We start from the raw sequence: 24,194 nt of genomic DNA on the forward strand, positions 1-24,194 counted from the left end.
AATCAAGTACCCCAAGACTGCAAAGCTTTGGATAGTGAATCTCGAATTCCAACGCAGGTCTAGCTCACTTCAAAAATCTATTATACATTTTACAGCTATTTCAAAAAAAAAAATCTATTACACAGTACATCTCGCTACTCAGAGAGAGAGAATCTTAAGAAGCAGTGTTGTGTATTCATGTATTTGCACATGCATCTAACACATCCATTCCCCCCCAGACATTACATATATACTATGTGACAAGTTCAGGGTTACGTACTAGGAGCAAAGGTGAAAAAAGACCAGGTCACTGTCTTTAACAATTTCATTCTGATAGGAGACAGACGTGCATATAACTAAAGTACTTAGATGTTACATTTCCTCTGCCTTCCCTATATCCTGCTTTTCTTCCTCATAATGAAGAGAATTCAATTCATCCAGAGGCAAAAGTTAGAAGCCTGGAAATCATCTTTGACTTTTCCAGACTCTTAAATCTAAGTCACCAAGTCCTATCAATTCTATTATCTTCCTCTGAATGAGAAAATATGTAACACTGGTGTGTTGCTTTGGCAGCCACCTTGTGACCATGAGGGAAGGCAGCTTGCAGATAAAGCAGACACTGTGCACAGTAGAATACTGAGAGGAGAGCTAATTACACAGCTGTGCCATCAGATCAAACTACTTTGAAGCTAGTCCTGTTACACAGACCAATAAATTCCTTTAATGTTTAAGCCAGTATGAACTCGGTTTTCTGTTACCTAAACTGAAAATATCCTAAAGAATAGATAACTGTCAGAAGTGCTGAAATGAAATCAAAGTGGAGATATCCAATAAACAGGTGGATACGAGGCATACAAAGAGAGCCAGAGTTCAGGCCAGAGCTGGAGATAAATATTTGAACAGGTAAAGGAGGTAATTGAAGTAATGTACAGGGATGAGTGAAACTGTCCAGAAAAAGAAATGAATATATACTCAGAAGGAAAAGAGCCAAGGATAGAACCTTGGGCAGTACCTACATTTAAGGATTGGCTGGTCAGAGGAAACTAAGAGAGCTAGTGGAAAACTAGGAAAGCATGACATGTCAACAAATTAAAGAAGAGTAGTTAATTGTGTCCAACAATTTACAGGAGAAAAATGTCCAGCTTTAAATTTACTGTTGACTGTTGTAAAAAACAAGAATGGCCAGATGGTGACAAAGCTTTAGATTCATGCTTGTCAAGTTTTTGACCCATTGTTAGCCCCAAATCAAAATACAGGTCTGCAGCGAAAACTTTTAGAAGATTCTGAGAGGGAAGAGGAGGGATAGAGGTGAGTAAAATGAATTAGTATCTACTGAGCTGCCTTTTATTTACTAGGCAATGTACAAGGCCCTTTATATTTATTCCCTCATTTAATCACATTAGAGAAATACTAATTTATTTTTAGTGAATTAAACTTTACAGATACAGTTGAAGCACTCTGTGTCACTTCCCCACCAAACCATTCTCTATTCTCCCTTCTTCCCTTCCCAGAGAAAGGCATTATGATGGATTTGTTATCATTCTATTACATATATATGTATCCATAAATAGTACATAGTATAGTATTTATTTATTTGTTTGTTTGTTTAGGCCGCACCACACCTAAACAATTCCCTAGTTCATGTATTTTTAAAAGTAGCTCTTGGGAGACTTCCCTGGCCGTCCAGTGGCTAGGGCTCCGCGCTCCCAGTGCAGGGGACCTGGGTTTGATCCCTGGTCAGGGAACTAGATCCCACATGCTGCAGCTGGGATTCCACATGCCGCAGCTAAGAGATTCCCGCATATTGAACTAAGACCCGGCAAAGCCAAAAAAAAAAAAAAAGTAGCTCTTGTATGTATCCTTTTTCGTTTTGCTTTTCAATGTTTAATTTTTTAATATTTAAAATTTATCCAAGTAAATACATGAAGCACCAATTCATTTGTTTTAACTGCTGTGTAGAACTCCACAGCAAAAATATTTGATTCAGTAATCATTCTCCAATTCAACATTTAGGCACCAATATGTTGATGTTTAAACCAATGCTGTGATTTCCACTTCTGGCCAAGATTCTGTAACACAGGACAGATTTGCCCTCTCACCTGAAATAACAAAAAACCTCCGGACAAAATACATGAAACAAGGTTTTCAAGACACTGGACATCAGGCAACAAAGGATAGTGATCCCAGAGGGACAGGAAACAAATGAGGTGAGCTCTACAACTGCACTCGTTTTTGCCATAGGAGAGTTACTTTTTTTTTTTTTTTAAAAAAAACCTTTTATTTATTTATTTTTTGGCCTCATGGCACGTGGGATCATAGTTCCCTGACCAGGAATGGAACCCGCACCCCCCGCAGTGGAAGCGCAGAGCTTCCACTTAACCACTGGACTGCCAGGGAACTCTGCCATAGGAGAGTTTCTAGGACATAATGTGGGGAGGGGGAAATGAGGCAGAGCCAGGCAGACTCCTGAGTTCAAGAGAGGGCGATGGGGCTTCCCTGGTGGCGCAGTGGTTGAGAGTCCGCCTGCCGATGTGGGGACACGGGTTCGTGCCCCGGTCTGGGAAGATCCCACATGCTGCAGAGTGGCTGGGCCCGTGAGCCACGGCCGCTGAGCCTGCGCGTCATCTGGAGCCCGTGCTCCGCAACGGGAGAGGCCACAACAGTGAGAGGCCAACATATTGCAAAACAAACAAACAAACAAACAAAAAACAAAGAGAGGGAGATGAGGGTGTAAGCGTATAGTGAGACAAAGGCAGCTAGATTTCAAAAAGGACAGAGTACCATAGAAGTAAGAACTGCAGAAAGATGGCTGCCGATGCTCCACAACGGGAGAGGCCACAACAGTGAGAGGCCTGCGTACCACAAAAAAAAAAAAAAAAAAAAAAGAGTAGCTCCTGCTCGCCACAACTAGAGAAAGCCCGTGCGCAGCAACTAAGACCCAACACAGCCAAAAGAAGAATAAAGAGAAGAAAAGAAATAACAGTCAAAATGAATAAATGATGAAAACTATAAACCTACAAATCCAAGAACTTCAACAAACCTGAAGCACAAGAAACATGATAAAAACTACACCAAGGGACGTCATAATCAAATTGCTCAAAACTACTATAAAGGGACTTCCTTAGCTGTCCAGTGGTTAAGCCTTTGCCTTCCAATGCAGGGGGTGTGGGTTTGATCCCTGGTCTGGGAGCTAAGATCCCACATGCCTCACGGCCAAAAAAACAAAACATAAAACAGAAGCAAACAAGTAGTGGTACATATATACAATAGAATATTACTCAGCCATAAAAAGGAACGAAATTGAGTCATTTGTTGAGACGTGGATGGATCTAGAGACTGTCATACAGAGTGAAGTAAGTCAGAAAGAGAAAGACAAATATCGTATATTAACGCATTTATGCGGAACCTAGAAAAATGGTACAGATGAACCGGTTTGCAGGGCAGAAGTTGAGACACAGATGTAGAGAACAAACGTTTGGACACCAAGGGGGGAAAGCCATGGTGGGGTGGGGATGGTGGTGTGCTGAATTGGGTGATTGGGATTGACATGTATACACTGATGTGTATAAAATTGATGACTAATAAGAACCTTCAGTATAAACAAACAAACAAAAACAATAAAAAAACAAGCAATATTGTAACAAATTCAATAAAGACTTAAAAAAAATGGTCCACATCAAAAAAAACCATGATTACATGTAAAGATAAGGATAACATCAAATTTCTTGCTGGAAACAATGCAAAAGAGAAGACAGCAACATCCTTAAAATACTGAAAGAAAAAAATCTGACAATCTAAAATACCATACCTATCAAAAAAATACCATTTAAAAACAAAGATGAAATAAAGACTTTTTCAGTCATTTTAAATTTCCTTTATCAATGTTCTCCTTTACAATTTATATTTATTTGTATCTTAAAAAGTTCCTAATTATGGTCTCAAAGCTTATTTTGTCTGAAAACTATATACATAGTTCTACTATAGGTAAAACAGATAAGCAACAAGGATTTACTGTATAGCACAGAACTATATTCAGTATCTTATAATAAACTGTAATGCAAAATAATCTGAAAGTATATATGTAACTGAATCACTTTGCTGTACACCTGAAACACAATATTGTAAATCAACTATACTTCAATTTTTAGAAAAAGTGTTATTAACTATAGTCACCATGCTGTACATTACACCTCCATGATTTATTTTATAACTGGAAGTTTGTACCTTTTGACCACCGTCACCCATTTTTGCTCCATTTCCCCCCAGCCGCCCTGGCAACCACCAATCTGCCCTCTGTATCCATGAGTTGGGGTTTTTTGTTTTGTTTTGTTTTGTTTTGTTTACATTCAACATATAAGATCATACAGTATTTGTCTTTCTCTGTTTCACTTATTTCACTTAGCATAATGCCCTCAAGGTCCATCCATGTTGTCACAAATAGCAAGATTTCCTTCTTTTTAATGACTAATCCACTTTGTGTGTGTGTGTATACACATATATATCACATTTTCTTTACCTATTCATCCACTGATGGACACTCAGGTTGCTTCCATGTCTTGGCTATTGTAAATACTGCCACAAAAAACATGAAGGTACATTATCTTTTCAAGTTAGTGTTTTTGTTTCCTTTAGATAAATATCCACAAGTGGAGCTGTTGGATCATATGGTAGTTTTAGTTTTAATTTTTTTGAGGAACCTCCATACTGTTTTTCAAAATGGCTGCACCAATTTACATTACCACCAACCGTGCACAAGGATTCCCACTTCCCCATCCTCGCCAACACTAACTTCTTGTCTTTTTGATAACAGCCATTCTAACAAGTGTGAGGAGATAACTCACTGTTATTTTTTGGGGTTTTTTTTGTTTTTAATTTATTTTTGGTTGTGTTGGGTCTTCGTTGCTCTGCGTGGGCTTTCTCTAGCTGCGGCGAGCGGGGGCTACTCTTCGTTGCGGTGCATGGGCTTCTCACTGTGGTGGCTTCTCTTGTTGCGGAGCACGGGCTCTAGGCTTGCGGGCTTCAGTAGTTGTGGCATGAGGGCTCAGTAGTTGTGGCTTATGGGCTCTAGAGCGCAGGCTCAGTAGTTGTGGCGCACGGGCTTAGTTGCTCCAAGGCATGTGGGATCTTCCTGGACCAGGGCTCGAATCCGTGTCCCCTGCATTGGCAGGCGGATTCTTAACCACTGCGTCACCAGGGAAACCCTCACTGTGGTTTTGATTTGCATTTCCCTGATGATTAGTGATGATGAACACCTTTTCATGTACCTGTTGGCCATCTGTAATGTCTTTTTTTTTTTTTTTGGCCGCACGTCTCAGTTCCCCAACCAGGGAAATGAATCCATGCCACCGCAGTGAAAGACCAGAATCCTAACCATTAGGCCTCCAGGGAACTTCCCCATCTGTATGTCTTCATGACCATTTATTCTTACTCTCCCCTTCACTAGTTTCTACTGATATTCCTAATTCTAACTGTATGCATGCCCTTGGGCTCAATCATGTACCTTTTCTTTATTTGCACTCACTCTCTACATAATCTCATATATTCCTATGGCTTTAAAGAGCAACTATATGCTAATTCCAAAATTTATATTCCTGGACCTCACCTCTCCTCTAAAATTCTCTTTATATATTCAACTGCCTAACTGTTATCTCCATTTGGATGTCTAACAGGCATTTTATGAATTTATGTCCAAAACTGAATTTCTGAACTCCTGGGATAAAAACTTTTTCTTCCCCTAGTGCTTCCCACCTCAGTAAACGACACTGCCATTCAACCAATTGCTTAAATCAAACTCTTTGGAGTCATTCTTGGTTTCTCTTTCTCACACCCTACATGCATTCCATCTGTAAATTCTGTCAGTACTCCTTTCCAAATATATTTCAAATCTGACATCTTATCACCACTGTCATGTTATTATTCTAGTCCAAGCTATTGTCATCTCCTGCCCAGACTATTGTAACTTTTTTAAACTCTGCTTCTGCTCTTGCCCTTCTCAGTCTATGTTCCACAGAGAAACAAGAGTGATCTTTCTAAAATTTAAGTGAGATCATATCACTCCTTTGCTCAAAATGCTTTTTAATGGCATCTGTAGTGGTTTACAAACACTGTCACCCCAAATTCTTTGAAATTCCTCATATCAAGAGGTGGTGGTGGTGGTGGTGGTGGGGAATCTGTGTCCCCTTCCCTTGAATCTAGGTGGGTTTATGACTGCTTCAACCTGTAGAGTATAGCAGAAGTGATGTTGGGTGACTTCTGCCACTGGGTTATAAAAAGCAATGCAGCTTTTGCCTTATCCTCTGGAACACTGAAGTCTGGAGACCGTTCGAACTGCTTTCTAAGAGGTACAACTACCTTGAGGCTGCCATAGTGTGAAGAAGCAAAGCCTCAGGGAGAAGTCACATGTAGACACTTCAGTTGACAGGCTTACTCTTCAAGTCATCTCAGCCCAGGGCACCAGACATGTAAGTGAATGAACCCTCAGATGATTCCAGCCCCCCACTAATACATCTTCCCCACTTCTGCATCTTCCCAGCTACAGCACCATTCACTAGAGCAGAAACAAGCAATCACCACTGTGCCCAACCTGAATGAATTACTGACCCACAGAATCCAAGAGCATAATAAAACAGCTATTTTAAGTTACTAAGTTTTGGGGTAACTAACTTGTTGCACAGCAATAGTAACCAGAACAGCACTGCAAGTCTTTATCATAGCCTATAAGGCCCTACATAATCTGGCCCACTACCATCTGACTTTATATCTCCCAATACTCTCCCATAAACTCCCTTTCCAGTCAGTTTAGTCTCCTTGATCTCCCCTGATAGCCATGTGGCTTGTTCCCTTATTTCCTTCGTATCTCAGGGAGCCTTTTCCTAATGCATCTATTAGGGAAAACAAACAAACGATAAAAACACAGCACCTTTCATCATTACTCTGTCACCCCCTTATAAAACTTTATTCTTCTTCTTGGTAATTACAACTGCCTGGCCTATTATGTTTATATATGTTGGTCTGTTTCCCACCCACTAAAATATAAGCTCCTTGAGATAGTTTTTTCAGTGCCTGGCCCATAATATGTACTAGATAAATACCTGCTGAATAGAAGACCATAATCTGTACTTTTTAAGATATTCAAGATATTTTTTCAAATCTGTCTCCAAAGTACTTTTTCGTCTCAAATCTTTGTATTTAATAAATACATTTATTTTATGGACTATAGCCAATGGCTCTATTATCTGAAGTTTTCAATTCCTGCTGCTTATTGTATCTGTGACTCTTGTTCATGGTAAATGAATTGTTTTCTTGTGCTTTTTGTCTTTTTTTTAAGAGCACCTTGTCTTCATTGGGACTTTATCTGTAGGAATCCTGTGTGGTTTGCATTGTGGACCTGTTCCTCCAGAGCAGTTTTTCACGTGCTTCTGCCAGTTACTGCAAGGATATAAAGCATTCCGAATAATTTTTTATATTTATTTCTCAGCTTGGGGATCTCAGACAAAAATAATTTAAATCCATATGAAAGTAGCCTCATACTTAAGTTTTCAGGGGAGATTCCCACCCACCCCTAGTCAGAGCCTAAGCTGAGACCGAAAAGTTTTCTTGTTTCCTTGAACTAGGGGATGGAATTTTTTATGGTCACCTCCCTTCCCTGAACATGAGTCTTTAAGGATCTTGGCTTTATAAGGGGATTCTCATCTCTACCTCCGTTCCATACAGGCCTAAACTTTGTCTATGGACTCCTCATGAGCATTAAGACCAAGTCTTTTAGGGACCTCCCTGGTGGTCCAGTGGTTAAGACTCTGCACTTCCACTGCAGGGGCCCCCGGTCGGGAACTAATATCCTGCACGCCTCGCGGTGCGGCCAAGAAAAAAAAAAAGACCGAGTCTTTTGGTTACTGAAACTAGAAAAGCCCCCAGAACTGCCACAGCATTAAGTCACATGCACACTGCTCATTTTCAGTTCCCTTTCATTCATGTGGTTCCTGAGAATTTTCCTTACTTCTTTCAGGCTCAGCTATGTGTTTTAAAACAAAAAAAAAAGTTTGTTTTACAATATTTTATCCAGCATCACTAGGTGGTGTTTTGCAATGGAATTGCAAACGGTTTTAGTTATATGGTCTGCTATACTCCAGAGTCAAAACGATGGTCTGGAAGTTCAAAATTTATTTTCATAATAACTAGCTCAGTATCCTTTCAGAGCAGATAGGCCACCCAGCTTAAAATAAACAAAACAACACCAAAGACTACTAACTGCAAAGGGAAAAACACACCTTAACAACAGAAAGATCTTGCTATCACCTTAACCCAGGGACCAAACTTGGCAGTGTAAACAGTGAGACAATCAGATATTATGTGCCTCCTGATGTGATGCATTATGAAGTACACAGCATCTTCCATGAGTATTTTTGCCAAAAACATATAAACTTTACACTGAAGTCCAGTTTACGGGACATACAGAGTCCGAGAACAAGCTAAATGATACCATATGGAAACAATCTAACAAATCTACAATGAAGAACATGTTGCAAATAGACTAGTCTGGTCTCTTAAAAAGTTGATATTAAAAGGGGGGCGGCAGGGCTTCCCTGGTGGCGCAGTGGTTGAGAGTCTGCCTGCCGATGCAGGGGATACGGGTTTGTGCCCTGGTCCGGGAAGATCCCATGTGCCGCGGAGCGGCTGGGCCCGTGAGCCACGGCCGCTGAGCCTGCGCGTCCGGAGAGGCCACAACAGTGAGAGGCCCGCATACCGCCAAAAAAAAAAAAGGGGGGGGGGGGGGCGGCACTGCAGACTGTTCTAAATTAAGAGACACTTAGAGACATACCAAATGCAAGGTATGATACTTGACTAGATCTTGGTTTAAAAAGAAAATCTACAAAAAGATATTATGAGGAACAACTGGGGAAATTTCAAATGGACTGGGTATTAGATAATATTAGGGAATTACTATTAATCTTGTTAGGTGTCATAATGGTATTGTGGTTGAATAGAAAATTGTCTTTCTTGTTTGGGGAAGCAAATTACCACAAACTTAGTGGTTTGAACAGTACAAATTTATTATCCTACAGTCTGGAAGTCGGAAGTCTGAAATGGGTCTCACTGGACCAAATTCAGGGCATCAGCCGGGACTCTTTTAATTTCTCCTGGAGTCTCTAGAGGAGTATCTATTTTTGTGCCTTTTCCAGCTAGAGACCACCTGCTTTCCTTGGCTCGTGGCCATTTCCCCATCTTCAAAGCCATCAATGTTGGGCCCACTCCTCATGTTGCCATCTTTCTCTCTTTTGCCTTTTTCCATTTTAAGCATCCATGTGATTACACTGGGTCCACCTGGATAGTCCAGAATAATATCTATATTTTAAGGTTAGCTGATTAGCAACCTTAACGCCATCTGCTGTCTTAATTTCCCTTTCCCATGAAACTGAACATATTCATTGGTTCTGGGGATTAGGCGATAGACATCTTGGGGGAACGGGCATTATTCTGCCTAACACTTCAATCTTAAGTATTCAGAGGTAATGTCTAAAGCTTACTTTGAAATGATTCAGCAAAAATATGTATATGTTACTACTATCAATGAGGCAAAACATTCACTGTTGACTCAAGATAGTAACATAGCTTTTCATTGTACTATTCTTCACATTTTTTCTACATATTTAAACATTTTCAAAGTTTTAAAAAATTGAAAAGTTTAAAGATTGTTTTAATTTAAAAAAAAAAGATAAGCAGAACAGAACAGACTCCTTTTTCAAAAGGAGGCCTTTAACCTGGCTACAGAAAACAGTAATGTGGATATATTTAATACGGACAGTGTGTGACATTCAATAGAGCAGCACTATTAAGGTGAAGTGCATGTAGACTTCCCGATACTGTGGATATGGTTACCAGCTGGGTCTGTAAGGGATTAAGTTGCTCTTTACATGTAGATGACAGGGTCCCACCTGAAAAGTGAGATCATTCCGCGTTAGTTATCACGGTCCTACTAACTGCCTTGGAAAAAAGACACATCAGATGAGAAATCTGGACTCCTTATGTCTTGCTTTTATATTTAAAAAGGAACAGTAGCTTTATAATATTTTTATAAATATAACTTAAAAAAAATATATAGGGGCTTCCCTGGTGGCGCAGTGGTTGAGAGTCTGCCTGCCAATGCAGGGGACACGGGTTCATGCCCTGGCCGGGGAAGATCCCATGTGCCGCGGAGCAGCTGGGCCCATGAGCCATGGCGGCTGAGCCTGTGCATCCGGAGCCTGTGCTCCGCAACGGGAGAGGCCACAACAGTGAGAGGCCCACGTACCACACACAAAAAATAATAAAATAAAATAATATATATATATACATATATATACACACACACATAGCTCTGGCTTGCCTTTGCTACAGTGTCCTTTCATAGAACAAAGATTCCCTTTTCAACTGTAGACACTAATAAAACTCGTTGCAAGTGATAAAATTTTCATGTTAATAAAATATGTAAAGATTAATCACCAAGTCCACTATATTCATCTATTCCAGTCCAAAAAGGACTTGAATAAAAGGTAAAAAGGAAAAAAAGTGATAGAGGGAGAATTCAGACTACAGAAGTCTATGGGGTTCAGAATGGGATAATCCTAGTAAATAAATCCTTATGACAATTATAAACAGGAAGTGCTGAAACATCACCCCTTCTAACATTTTAAGAAGAGGCAATTCCTGGTTTGCTTTCTGCCACTGGGAGGCATCAATCAGCTACAGGTCTACCAAGACCTGTTCACGCCCATGTAATATTTTAAATAACTCCAAATCAGACAATCCAACAACACAGAAAGAAGGCTGGAGGAAATGAGAACCTCCATCTCAATGAAGGGATCAAGTGAAGATTTTCCTGAAATCATTCAAACAGTTCTGAAGTACCGAGTATGTACACAGTAGTAAGAAATACAAGTAATTCAAGGATGAATTCAAGGATCATACAGTAGTTGAGAAATCTGGAGATGTGTTTACCCTGAGAAGAAGTGACCTAGTAATAAGAGTGCTATGATATGGATGACTTCAAGAATAGAATCTAAGGGCTTCCCTGGTGGCGCAGTGGTTGAGAGTCTGCCTGCCGATGCAGGGGACACGGGTTTGTGTCCGGTCCGGGAAGATCCCACATGCGGCGGAGCGGCTGGGCCCGTGAGCCATGGCCGCTGAGCCTGCGTGTCCAGAGCCTGTGCTCCGCAATGGGAGGGGCCACAACAGTGAGAGGCCGGCGTACCGCAAAAAAAAAAAAAAGAATCGAATCTAAGTCTCAGACTAGATAGTTGACTTCTTCCCACTTCTTGCAAGATTCTTCTTGCTTCTGCCACATGAGTTACACAATGTGAGGAGGTATCCTTTCCTCTATCAATCTTATTCTTTCTCTTGTATTCCATATTTATAATAGATACCATCATTCCTTTAATCAAGTTAGAAACCCTAAAGTCATGTGAGATGACTCCTTCCTACTTCATTCAAATAATTTTTTCATAGATTCTAATATACATAATTTCCTCTATTTTAACCTCTGATATCAGGGCATATCTCACAATCAATGGCATCTAACAACTGACAGTATTTCTTCTTCCTTATTGGTTCATAAAATATTGACACATCTTAAAACCAATGGCATCTTCACGTTTGCAGCAACAAGGATGGACCTAGAGATAGTAAGTCAGAGAAAGACAAATACCATATGGTATCACTTACATGTGGAATCTAAAGTATGACACAAATGAACTTATTTACAAAACAGAAAACAGACTCACAGACATAGAAAACTTATGGTTAACAAAGGGGAAAGGGGGTGGGGGAGGGAGAGATTAGGAGTTTGGGATTAGCAGATACAAACTATTATATATAAAATAGGTAGGGGCTTCCCTGGTGGCGCAGTGGTTAAGAATCCACCTGCCTATGCAGGGGACACAGGTTCGAGCCCTGGTCCAGGAAGATCCCACATGCCTTGGAGCAACTAAGCCCGTGCGCCACAACTACTGAGCCCGAGTGCCACAACTACTGAGCCCGTGCACCTACAGCCTGTGCTCCGCAACAAGAGAAGTCACCACAATGAGAAGCCCATGCACCGCAACGAAGAGTAGCCCCTGCTCGCCGCAGCTAGAGAAAAGCCGTGCGCAGCAACAAAGACCCAATGCAACCAAAAATAAATAAAATTAATAAATTTTTAAAAATAAATTAATTAAATAAAATAGATAAACGAGGTCCTACTGTATAGCACAGGGAACTATATTCAATATCCTGTAATAAACCATAATGGAAAAGAATATGAAAAAGAATACATATATATGTATAACTGAATCACTCTGCTGTATACCAGAAAGTAACACAACATTGTAAATCAACTACAGTTCAATTTAAAAACAAATATCAAAGGCATCTTAGATTCCATGAAATACAATATTTATGAAATGCCTAATATTTATTATTAGCATTTTCTAGGCACTCATGGACTTAACATTCTAGTGGGGAAAAGAAACAATAAACAAATAATACGGGCAGGTAAAGCAGTGATAAGTACCTTGAAAATATTTAAGCATGAAAAGGGGATAGAGCGTCAGATCAGGGGAAGAGACTATTCTTAAAAGCACAGTTGGGGGACTTCCCTGGTGGTCCAATGGTTAAGAATCCACCTTCCAGTGCAGGGGACTCGGGTTCGATCTCTGGTCGGGGAACTAAGATCCCATATGCTTCAGGGCAACTAAGCCTGTGTGCTCTAGAGCCCAAGCACCACTAGAAAGCCTTCGTGCTACAACTACTGAGCCTGTGCGCCACAACCAGAGAGAAGCCCCCATGCCAAAACAAAGCGCTGGTGCACCGCAACGAAAGATCCTGCATGCCTCCACAAAGATCCCGCGTGCTGCAACTAAGACCCAATGCAGCCAAAATAAATAAATAAATAAAAAAGCATAGTTGGGAAAGCCCTATCTAAAAAGATAACATTTGAGTTAAATCCTGACTTAAGTGGAAAGTGAGCTATGCATATATATGGGAGAGAATATAACTGGTACAGAAAAAAGCAAGAATGCTGCTTGAGACAGAATGGTGCTTAGTATTATGCTAGAAACAGTAAAAAGGTAAAGATGAAGTGCCATATCCAAGAGGGAGAGTGGCAAGAAAAGAGGTAGGAGAGGTAATCCTGCGGCCAAACCAAGTATCAGGATATACCTTGAAAGAAGAGCCAACAGAAATGTTGGTGTACTGGATGTGAAGTATGAAAAAGAAGGCAGTCAAGGATGACTCCAGGGCTTTATCATGAATGATGATGCCTTTTATGAAAATGGTGAATAACAGCATGTTTAGAGTGAAAAACGAAAAGTGTATTTCTAACATGTTAAGTTTGAAATGCCTATCAGACACAATCTAGAGTTAAGAGGAAATGTTTGGCTGAGGATACATATTCAGGAGTCATAAACATATAGACAGAATTTAAAGTCACGGGGGTAGACAAAATCATTTAAGGAGTGAATGTAAACAGAGAGATGGTATGAGGGCTGAGCTCTGGGGTACTCCAACATTTATAAATTGAAGAAAATACCTAGCAAATAAGATTGAAGAGTGGTCTGTGAGGTAGGAAGAAAACAGGAGAGCTTGGTGTCCTGGAAGCCAAGTGCCTTTTCCCCCAACAAGTCTAAATATCTCTAAAAGACCTAAATGTCTCTGCAGTCTCTCCATTCTTTCCAACTTTCCTGCCATTCCGTAATTCAGAATATCATCTTTTCTCTCTTAATCTATAGCAAATATTTTAAAAGATCTTGTGGTCTCAGTATCTAAGGTGTCCCCCGCTTCATCTTCCATATAGCCAGTAAAGTGATCTTAAAAAAAAAAAAATCTAATCTTATCATCCCATCCTTAATATCAAACACTTCCCATTATCTACAACACTAGCACACAGGTCCCTACATCAGCTCATCCCAATTTACCTTTGCAACCTTATCTTCTACTACTCCTGCCCTCAAGTATCTCATGCGCTAGGCACACCTACGTATTCTTTCTTGCTTCCAAGCTTTTCTATGTGCTATTTTCTTTCCCTAGTAAATCCTCCAACTCTTACTTTAAGACTACATAGAGACATTTATGAATAGGGTGAAATATGTCCTAGTTTGCATGGGACAGTCCCAATTTATACCTGGTGTCCCCTCCTGATTAACAATATTCCTTTCACCTTTAAGTGTCTCAAAATTAGATGGTCATCCTATCTATGAAAACTTCCCTGTTCCCCTAGGCAGTTTTTTCTTCCCATGTGTTCTCAAACCATTTTGAACATGTCAGTACGTGTCTCATTATTGAATTACTTGTCCTTTTCCCTTAAAAAAAACTGTGAGCTCCCAGAGGTCAGGAACCTTATGTATTATTCATTTTCTTATCTCTTGCACCTAACCTGTTCATAAAAGGCAGTCAAAAATTCCTGTTAAAGGAACTCTATCTTCTGCAAACACTCTAAGAACAGGAGGTAGTCAGAGGAGAGAAAGGGTATGGTATTGGGCAGCAAGCCTGAGACTGGGAGCCAGTTGGGAGAAGGGGTAATCTGCTCCAGGATTAAGAGCACAGGACCCATACATGAGAAGGATAAGAAGCTTCAATTCAAAAGAGGGCCTGCCTCCAAAATGTTTCCAATCTATTAGAGAAATATGTTACGTACTTTCAAAAAGTTTTTATCTCAGGCATTACAAAGAAACATTCCAAACTTACATATTTAAAAAATATAAGTATGCTACTTGAGTTCAGAAAAAGACTGCACAAGTCTAGGAAAATGTTTATGAAGCTGGAATTTTGTCAGCTCAGCATACTGCCAACCTTATGTGACAAATATATAACTGAATAGTAAGCTCCTTGTAGTATCTCTATATCCCTAGTTGCTGAAAAAGTCCCTGAACAATAATAAATGTTCAATAAATGTTTCTGATGATTAATGTAACTTACATTAGTTTTTTTAGTTTGCAATGTACTTTTACATACATTACACTTTATATGAAGATAACATCCATATAAGATAGGCAGAGTAGTAAAACTGTCTCAGTTTTATAGATGAAGAAATCAGGCTTCCTGGGATTTGTAGAAGAGACTAGGTTTCTAGCTTGCCAGTTAACACAAACTCATCTTCATTTTCTGAAGAGCAATGCTACTCAAACTGTGGTCCACAGACTGGTGCTGGTCCATGAACTGTTTGTTACCACTCTGCAATAAGATTAAGCATAGAGGTTGCGAGTAAACATTAAGAAACTTTTACTTTAATTTGACAGAGTAATTTTATGCCTGTTGAATCTAACAATACAAAATACTGGGGTTGTATTTGGATATCTTTTTTTATCCCCCTTTTCCAGTAATTCATCTCACTATATGTACAAAAGTATTGGTCCATGCTATATTAGAAAACCAAACAAAAAAAATTTTTTTTAATTAATTTATTTTTGGCAACGTTGGGTCTTCATTGCTGCGTGCGGGCTTTCTTTAGTTGCAGTGAGCGGGGGCTACTCTTCTATGTGGTTGCATGGGCTTCTCGTTGCGGTGGCTTCTCTTGCTGCGGAGCACAGGCACTAGGCGCACGGGCTTCAGGAGTTGTGGCACGCGGGCTTCAGTAGTTGTGGCTTGCGGCCTCTAGAGCGCAGGCTCAGTAGTTGTGGCGCACAGGCCTAGCTGTTTTGTGGCATGTGGATCTTCCAAGACCAGGGATAGAACGTGTGTCCCCGGCATTGGCAGGCAGATTCTTAACCACTGCGCCACTAGGGAAGTCCCAAAATTTGTTTTTTTTGAAGGTTTGGAGAAGTATCACTAAAGAGGGTAATGTAGACCAATGTGTCACTCATGGATGGAACTCAATAAATTTAATTTTGTCATTTTTCTTTTACTTTAAATCCATGTTTCTCTAAGTATCATTTTAGACCCTACATCAGAATTACTTCAGATATGTGTTTAAAATGTATCCTCCCAGGGCCATTTCAAAGTAATGAACTGGAATTTCTCAGTGAGGAGCCAAGGAATCTGCATTTTATCATATTTTCCTGGTGATTATTATCACTCTATATAGTTGAAGAATGACTGCCTTAAACTTTCACAAAAGAAACAGGGAAGTAAGTAACCTAGGGAGTATATAATTAAATAAAGGAATAGGAGTTAGCCACATTTTTCCAACCTCCTTCAGAGCTTATCTATAACACTCCATTTTTATTTGGGCAAAGTAGAGAAAATGTAGGCTTTCCTTAGGAATATTATAAAAATAATACTTAAAAGAAGAAAACAACAAATTTTTTTTTCATGTTTTATACCAGGGCACTAATAATAATGGGCGGTAGGAAAGAAGAGTTTTGAACAGTTGTGATCTTTCACACTGCTCTGAAAAACATGATCTCTTAGGTACATTTCATACACACATACTCAGGAGAGCCTCTTCTCAGACAAATCATTTTTTGAGTGATATATTCATCACACAAATCTGAAAACAGTTGGGGGAAAGTGCACTTCAACAGGAAGAGAAGTAACATGGTGTGTACTGGGAGCAAAGGGGCAGGGGATATAGGAGAAAGGAGAATAACATTTGAGCGAGGCTAAATATCAAAACTGTGGGCTAAGAAACACAGAAACAACACTTCATTTAATTCTCAAAACATTCCTATGAAGTCCACATTATCCCTATCCTGTGAAAGAAGTAATTGAGACTTGGACTAAATAAACTTGTCTGGGACTTCCCTGGTGGCACAGTGGCTAAGAATCCACCTGCCAATGCAGGGGACACGGGTTGGAGCCCTGGTCTGGGAAGATCCCACATGCCACAGAACAACTAAGCCCATGCACCACAACTACTGAGCCTGCACTCTAGAGCCCGCAAGCCACAACTACTGAGCCTATGTGCCACAACTACTGAAGCCCGCGCGCCTAGAGCCCGTGCTCCACAACAAGAGAAGCCATCACGATGAGAAGCCCGCGCACCGCAAGGAAGAGTAGCCCCCGCTCGCTGCAACTGTAACATTCTGTGTTCCATCAGTAAAGACTTTTATTCAATTATTGTCTGCCATAGGTACAACATATGAAAGTAGTAGCACACACACCAACTAAATATTTACCATATACACACTCTCATAATCAGACTAGTAAAACCAGAGGTATTTGAATTCAGTGGACTGTGAGGGTAACCGCACTTTGAGGAAACAAGAGCTGGGAGGTGGGCATGAAAGGGAAACAGCAGTGATTTGTAAGCTTTAGGAGAGTCTTACAAAAGTTTTTGGCTTCACAAAAATTTCTCCAGAATATCCCTCAAGGATATTCATAGCTCTGTATACTACATTACTCATAACAGAGAAGGGAGAATGTTATAAGTAGCAGCCTAGCTAGATATTTATTCCACAAAGAGTAGGTCTAATAAAATTTCTGTAATGAAAATTCTTTACTTTAAAGGGATAAACATAACCATACCGATAAATTCTATCTCAATGGAGCTTCTGAGATTAGTAGGCTCATGCCCACTACTTGCAAATGTAAGCTGAATGAATGGCCATTTGACTTCCACCAAACTGGAAGCAAATTGTACTTCCAGGTCCTGGCAAAGATCACAGAGCAATGGTTCTGTTCTGCACATCTCCAAACTACCCTAATGCAAACCAGATAGCTGAGCTCCTTCCAAGCTATCTAATGCTTCCTACTGCCAATTATTCCCAACAATTAACTCCACACTTCCCTAGGATGGAACCTCTCTATTTTAGTTCCCTAAAGGAACTTAAACACATACAAACCAAACTGCAAAACGAATTCCTCAAATGGGGGTAAAAGCCCTTAAGGAAAAACAAAATGGCTACAGAATATGTTAGATGCTACAAAGAGTAAAATTATCTCTGAATGTACCATTTTATTGGATCATCTTAGAAGTTGCTTCCATACAGTCCTAGAGGTAACAACCTCTGGAATTCAACATTTGATGCAACAGAAAAGACTGTGGACAAGGGCTTGAGAAGAGTATGCATCAATGTGCGTATCTGAGCTCTATTAACTATTTCTCATTAAAAGGAGGTTTCGATAACAGGTAACCAAGAGAGACCACCCTTATCTCTGTATAAGACAAAAAGACACAGGACAGATCATACCCTTAAATGTTTATTATATTACAATATATCTAGCAATATTATCAACCATAGGTTAGAAATAAACCTGACACAACTATAGAAGACACTGGCAGATTACTACAAATATCACTAAAGCTGTTACAAAACATCAAGCCTACGAAGAAGGAAGCTGGGATCCAAAGAAATCACATTTCACTTTTATCAACTTTCTGTTAGTCAAGACTTACTTTTACAAATTAAAGGTGCAAAACTTACATGTATGACACAGAACTTGTCTTAAGCCATTCTTAGGTAGAATATCACGGGTCCCACTTAAATTGATCTACACTGAAAACAAAGGCACATTAACCCTTTCACCCAAATCCTGATTTATTTTTCTGACATAGTATGCATTTGGTTATTGTCTTCCTTCTTCCTCTACTAACTTATAAACACTATGGAGTGAAGGATTTGTCTACTTTGTTCACTGCTATATCCCCAGTTCTGAGATAAGTTCCTGGCACTTAAAAAAAAATCACTCAATGATTACCTGTTAAGTGAATAACTGAGCCCTTCATTTGCATGCTACTTTGGTAGTGGACAATGGAGCAAATGAGACTGAGCAAATGCTACACAATTTTAACTTCAACAGCAGAGCTGATTCATTTCTGCTATTTCAGGATTATTCAGCCTTCTTACTAGATGGAGACTTTTGATGATTATTCTCTATGTAAACATCTTCCCATTTCTAAAGCAAGAAGCCTCAACCCCCATACAATATCCCCACGCTATTCTAGGTGGTCAGCTAAGTTTTGGCTCCCCATTTTTCATTTGGGTTTGTAGGTCAAGGAGGCAAGGGGATATACCATGCAACTGCCACCCCCTGGGGTCACATTAGAGAAAATTATGTATCAGATACACATATATGGGTAATTAACACCAAGGCACCAAGAGCCCCTAAAATGATTTCTGTGACTCAGATTTAGAGTGGGAAAATAACAACACAGAGCATCAACAGAGAAGGACCTTAAGACCCTTACAGCAGGAGAGAACAGCTTCTCAGCTGGCTTCTTGCTGAATCAATTTATCATATAAATCTGATAAGCCTTCTTGCAGTACAATACCTTCCACTATTACTTACTACCTGGCCCCCTCCACTCTGCCCTCCTAACCAAGTTACTCTGTCCCAATCTTCCAAAAGACAGTTTCACTTCTATATATACATATACTACTCTCCTAGACTTTCCCCTGCCACACTTCTAAGTAAATTTCTGTTCTTTACCTGACAAAACATATTGCCTAGTTAATTAGTCCTATCCAAGTCCAATGTCTTGATACTGTTGCTCACTGCCCATCAAAATTAATCCCCCCGTCCTTCCATAGTAATGGAAATACTGGCTACCTAGCTGTTCAGCTCACTACATTTCCTAGCCTCCCTTGGTGATTGTTAGGCTAAATTCTTGCCTTGCCGATGAAATAAAGAGGAAGTGATGTGTGCTGCTTTCAGCCCAAGAACTATAAAAAGTAGGCAAACTCTTTCATGCTTTTTCCCCTTCCTGCTGGCTGCAACACAGTTTCAAGCCTGCAGACAAGGACAGTACCCTAGAAGTTGATCCCCGATAGTGGTATCAGCATCTCTTGGGAATTTGTTGGATATACAAACTCTCGAGCCCCATTCCAAACCCATGAATCAGAAATTCTGGGGAAAGAGACTAGGGACTGTGTTTTATGTTTTAACAAGCATTCCAGGTGACTCTGATGCATGCTAAAGTATAAGAACCATTGTTCTAGGGATCAGCAGGAAAATTAGTATAAAAGAACCTGAGTTCCTGAATTACCACACAAAACAACAGAGCATCAAGAACCAATCACCTTGGGCAATTACATGAAAGAAATACTTTCTATCTTGTTTGCGCCCTTGAGTTTTTGGATCTTTGTTGCAGCTCTTAGGCATACTCTCCCAGTTCTCAAAACTTTTTGGTCTCAGGATCCCTTTAAGAGGACATTCCTAAAAATTAAGACTCCAAAGAGATTTTTTGCTTGTAGTCTATAGCTATCAATAGTCACTGTATTAGAAATTAAAACAGAATTTTAAAAATATTAGTTCATTAGGACTTCCCTGGTGGTGCAGTGGTTAAGAATCCCTGCCAATGCAGGGGACATGGGTTCAAGCCCTGGTCCAGGAAGATCTCCCACGCCGCGGAGCAACTAATCCCGCGCGCCACAACTACTGAAGCTCACGCGCCTAGAGCCTGTGCTCCACAAGAGAAGCCACCGCAATGAGAAGCCCGTGCACTGCAAGAAGAGTAGCCCCCACTTGCTGCAACTAGAGAAAGCCCGTGTGCAGCAACGAAGACCCAATGCAGACCAAAAAAAAATTTTAAAAACAAAAAAGAAAGCTGGATTCCCATGACTGCTGCTGCATTCAATCTGCTGTGATGTTGTTTTAGTTGAAGTATATAAATATGGAGGAAAAAAAACTTTTTTAGTATTTATTACTTATTTGTCTGCATCAGGTCTTAGCTGAGACACGCGGGATCTTTGCTGCTATAATGTGGGATCTTTAATTGCAGCATGAGAACTTCTTAGTTGCGGCATGTGGGATCTAGTTCCCCGACCAGGGATCAAACCCAGGCCCCCTGCATTGGGAGTGTGCAGTCTTAGCCACTGGACCACCAGGGAAGTCCCCCCAAAAATCTGGTCTTAAACAGATGAGTAGTTAGAAAAAGAAGGGCATTTTTTAAAAAATTTAAAATCTTTAATGAACTCATTATTTAAAGAAACTTTTTCAGCTTTGAAATGATTTTAAACTTACAGAAAGTTGCAACAATAGTTCAGAGAAGCCCTACATACTCTTCATCCTGTTCTCCCTAATTTTAACATCTTTTTAAAAAATTATTTTTAAAATTGAAGTATTTTAAAATTAAATTTTAACTGAAGTATAGTTGTAGTGTTGACATCTTACATAACCACAGTACAACATTACTGAAACAAATGAATATTGGTTTTTCTAAAATTTCTGTTTATTTTTGGCTCTGTTGGGTCCTCGTTGCTGTGCACTGGCTTTCTCTAGTTGCAGCAAGCAGGGGCTACTCTTGTTGCAGTGCGCAGGCTTCTCACTGCGGTGGCTTCTCTTGTTGCAGAGCACGGGCTCTAGGCGCGTGGGCTTCAGTAGTTGTGGCGCACAGGCTTGGTAGTTGTGGTTCATGGGCTCTAGAGTGCAGGCTCAGTAGTTGTGGCACATGGGCTTAGCTGCTCCACAGCATGTGGGATCTTCCTGGACCAGGGATCGAACTCGTGTCCCCTGCATTGGCAGGTGGATTCCCAACCACTGTGGCACCAGAGAAGTCCCCTGAATTGCTGATACAATACTATTAGCTATTCTACAGGCCTTATGCACATTTCACTAGTTTTCCTACTAATATCCTTTTCAGACCCAGGATACAATCCACAATCTCACATAGTATTTAGTTGTCATGTCTCTTTGGTCTCCTTTAACATGTGGCAGTTTAATTTAGTCTTTCTTACCTTCACATTTTTGAAGAGTACTGGCCAGTTCTTTTGTGAAATATATCTCAATTTGGGTTTGCCTGATGTTTTCACATGATTAGACTGAGCCTATGTATTTTTGGCAATGTCACAAAAGTAATGTTGTGGCCTTCTCAGTGTATCATGTCAGGAAGTACATAATGTCAATATGTTGAACTATGGGTGATGTTAACTCTAATCACTTGACTGAGGTGGTGTCTGCCAGGTTTCTCCATTGAAAAATTATTATGGGGAAATACTGGAAGGTTATGCTAAATCCCATTTTGCATCAAACTTCCACCCACTAATTTTAACATCTATAGATAATTTTTCTTTGTTTTTAATATTTATTTATTTTTTAGCTGTGTTGGGTCTTAGCTGTGGCACAAAGGCTCTTTCGTTGAAGTGCGGGCTCTTCCCTTCATTGTGGTGCATGGCCTTCTCTCTAATTGTGGTGTGCAGACTTAGTTGCCCCTCGGCATGTGGGATCTTAGTTCCCTGACCAGGGATCGAACGGGCACCCCCTGCATTGCAAGACAGATTCTTAACCACTGGACCACCAGGGAAGTCCTTACAGGTAATTCTTGCCTGCAGCAATTATTACTGTAGCATTTGCCTAATGTTTCCATCATTCTTATATATTTTGAATTTTACTGGAATAAACAGCTGTCCCCTCTTCCCCATTTACTTATTCAAGTATTTATTTATAGCAGTACGGACTTGTGGATATTTATTTTATCCCATGGGTTATATAGTTCCTTACTATCATTACTTATTTTATTCTTCAAACTGTCCCAGACTTGGTCATTGGAAGCTCCTTCAAGTTGACTCTCCATCTTTTTTTTTTTTTTAGCATTTCATTACTTTCTGGTTACACATGATATTTCAGATTCATGTGAGTTTTTTCTCTGCCCTAGTCATTTCTCCAAGGAGCTCTGGTTCCTTTTACTGGATACTGGCACCTAGAAACCAAGAACTGGTGTCATATGTGCTTGCTGCGCTATGGTGGTGTCCTCTCAGAACAAGAAATATATGTATGTGCGTACAAACACATGTCCATGTCTATATCTGTATATGTGTATGTGTGCAAAAACATGTATACAGATTAAAACTCGTGAGTTCATACTGATACCAGAGAAAGGTATTCTAATACTCTTTTCAATTGGTCAGAATTGTGGACACCTTCATCTTTGATATACTCAAAGCTCAACACACGTGGGCAAAGGACTTGAATAGATATTTATCCAAAAAATATACTAATGGCCAAAAAGCACACGAAAAGATGCTCAACATCATTAGTCATTAGAGAAATACAAACCAAAACCACTATGAGATACCAATTCATACCTCCCAGGATGACTATAATCAAAAAGACAGAAAATAAGTGTTGGTGAGAATATGGAGAAAGTGTAATTCTAGTATACTGCTGGCAGGAATGTAAAGTGGGACATCTGCTTTGGAAAATGGTCTGGTAGTTCCTCAGAAAGTTAGAATTATCAAAAACATAGAATCATCATATGGCCCAGGAATTCCATTCATAGGTAAATAACTAAAAGAATGGAAAACAGGTATTCAGGACTTCCCTGGTGGTGTAGTGGTTAAGAATCTGCCTGCCAATGCAGGGGACACAGGTTCGATCCCTGGTCCGGGAAGATCTCACATGACACAGAGCAACTAAGCCCATGTGCCACCAACTACTGAGCCTGCACTCTAGAGCCTGCGAGCCACAACTATTGAGCCCACACGCCACAACTACTGAAGCCCATGCGCCAAGAGCCCATGCTCCACAACAAGAGAAGCCACCGCAGTGAGAAGCCCACACACCACAACGAACAGTAGCGTCCCCGTCCTCCACTCACCGCAACTAGAGAAAGCCTGCGGGCAGCAACGAAGACCCAACGCAGCCAAAAATAAACAAACAAAAAATAAATTTTAAAAAAAACAGGTATTCAAACAAAAACCTGTACAAAATGTTCGCAGCAGTACTACTTACAATAGCAAAAAAGGTGGAAACCACCCCCAATGTTCACATGAATGTGAACTGATGAATGGATAAGCAAAATGTGGTATATATTATTCAGGCACAAAAATGAATGAAGTACTGATACATTATACAACATGGATGAACCTCAAAAACATGCTAAGTGAAAGAACACAGACAAAAAAAGTCACATACTGGATGGTTCCATTTATATGAAATATCCAAAATAGATAAATCCATGGAGACAGAAAGGAGACTAGTGGTTGCAAGGCGCTGGGAAATGGAGAAATGGGAAGCAACTGCTTACTGGGCACAGGTTTCCTTTTGGGGTAATGAAAATGTTCTGAAATTTGATTTAGGTAGTGGTTGCAGAACACTGTGAATGTACTAAATGCCACAGAATTATACAACTTAAAATAGTTAATTCTGTTACGTGAATTTTACATCAATTAAAAAAAAAAACCACAGTCGTTTCTAAAGGTTAGTTGCAAGGTGAAATTTGAAACCTTATCAATAAACTTCATACTGTTACTTTAAAATCCATTGTTTATCTTATACTCTGAATGGCTCTTTTACCCAAGCATGATTTTTTTACATCATGCATTGATCATCTGGAAAATTCTGGTCCACTAGGTCATGTAGATTTCAAATGCTGACACAGTTCATTATAA

General features: G+C 40.0%; 1 protein-coding gene across 4 annotated transcripts in view; it reads right to left on the reverse strand.

Moving 5' to 3' along the window:
• GATAD2B (GATA zinc finger domain containing 2B) overlaps positions 1-24,194 on the reverse strand; it is an 83,967-nt gene that overhangs the window by 21,800 nt on the left and 37,973 nt on the right. Inside the window, exon 2 of one of the 4 annotated variants that reach the window (XM_027094917.1) lies at positions 18,291-18,357. The exons of 2 other annotated variants lie outside the window; for them this stretch is intronic. In XM_027094917.1, the coding sequence (XP_026950718.1) occupies positions 18,291-18,292 (2 nt within the window). In that variant the 5' untranslated portion in view covers positions 18,293-18,357. Of the gene's footprint in view, positions 1-4,495; positions 4,849-18,290; positions 18,358-24,194 lie in introns of those variants that run through there. One more of the 4 variants, XM_027094916.1, reaches the window with a different exon arrangement.

The sequence above is a fragment of the Aethalodelphis obliquidens genome, unplaced genomic scaffold, assembly GCF_003676395.1.
Source record: "Aethalodelphis obliquidens isolate GAN/ISIS:26980383/991018 unplaced genomic scaffold, ASM367639v1 scaffold90, whole genome shotgun sequence".
In the NCBI taxonomy this organism is placed as follows: Eukaryota; Metazoa; Chordata; class Mammalia; order Artiodactyla; family Delphinidae; genus Aethalodelphis; species Aethalodelphis obliquidens.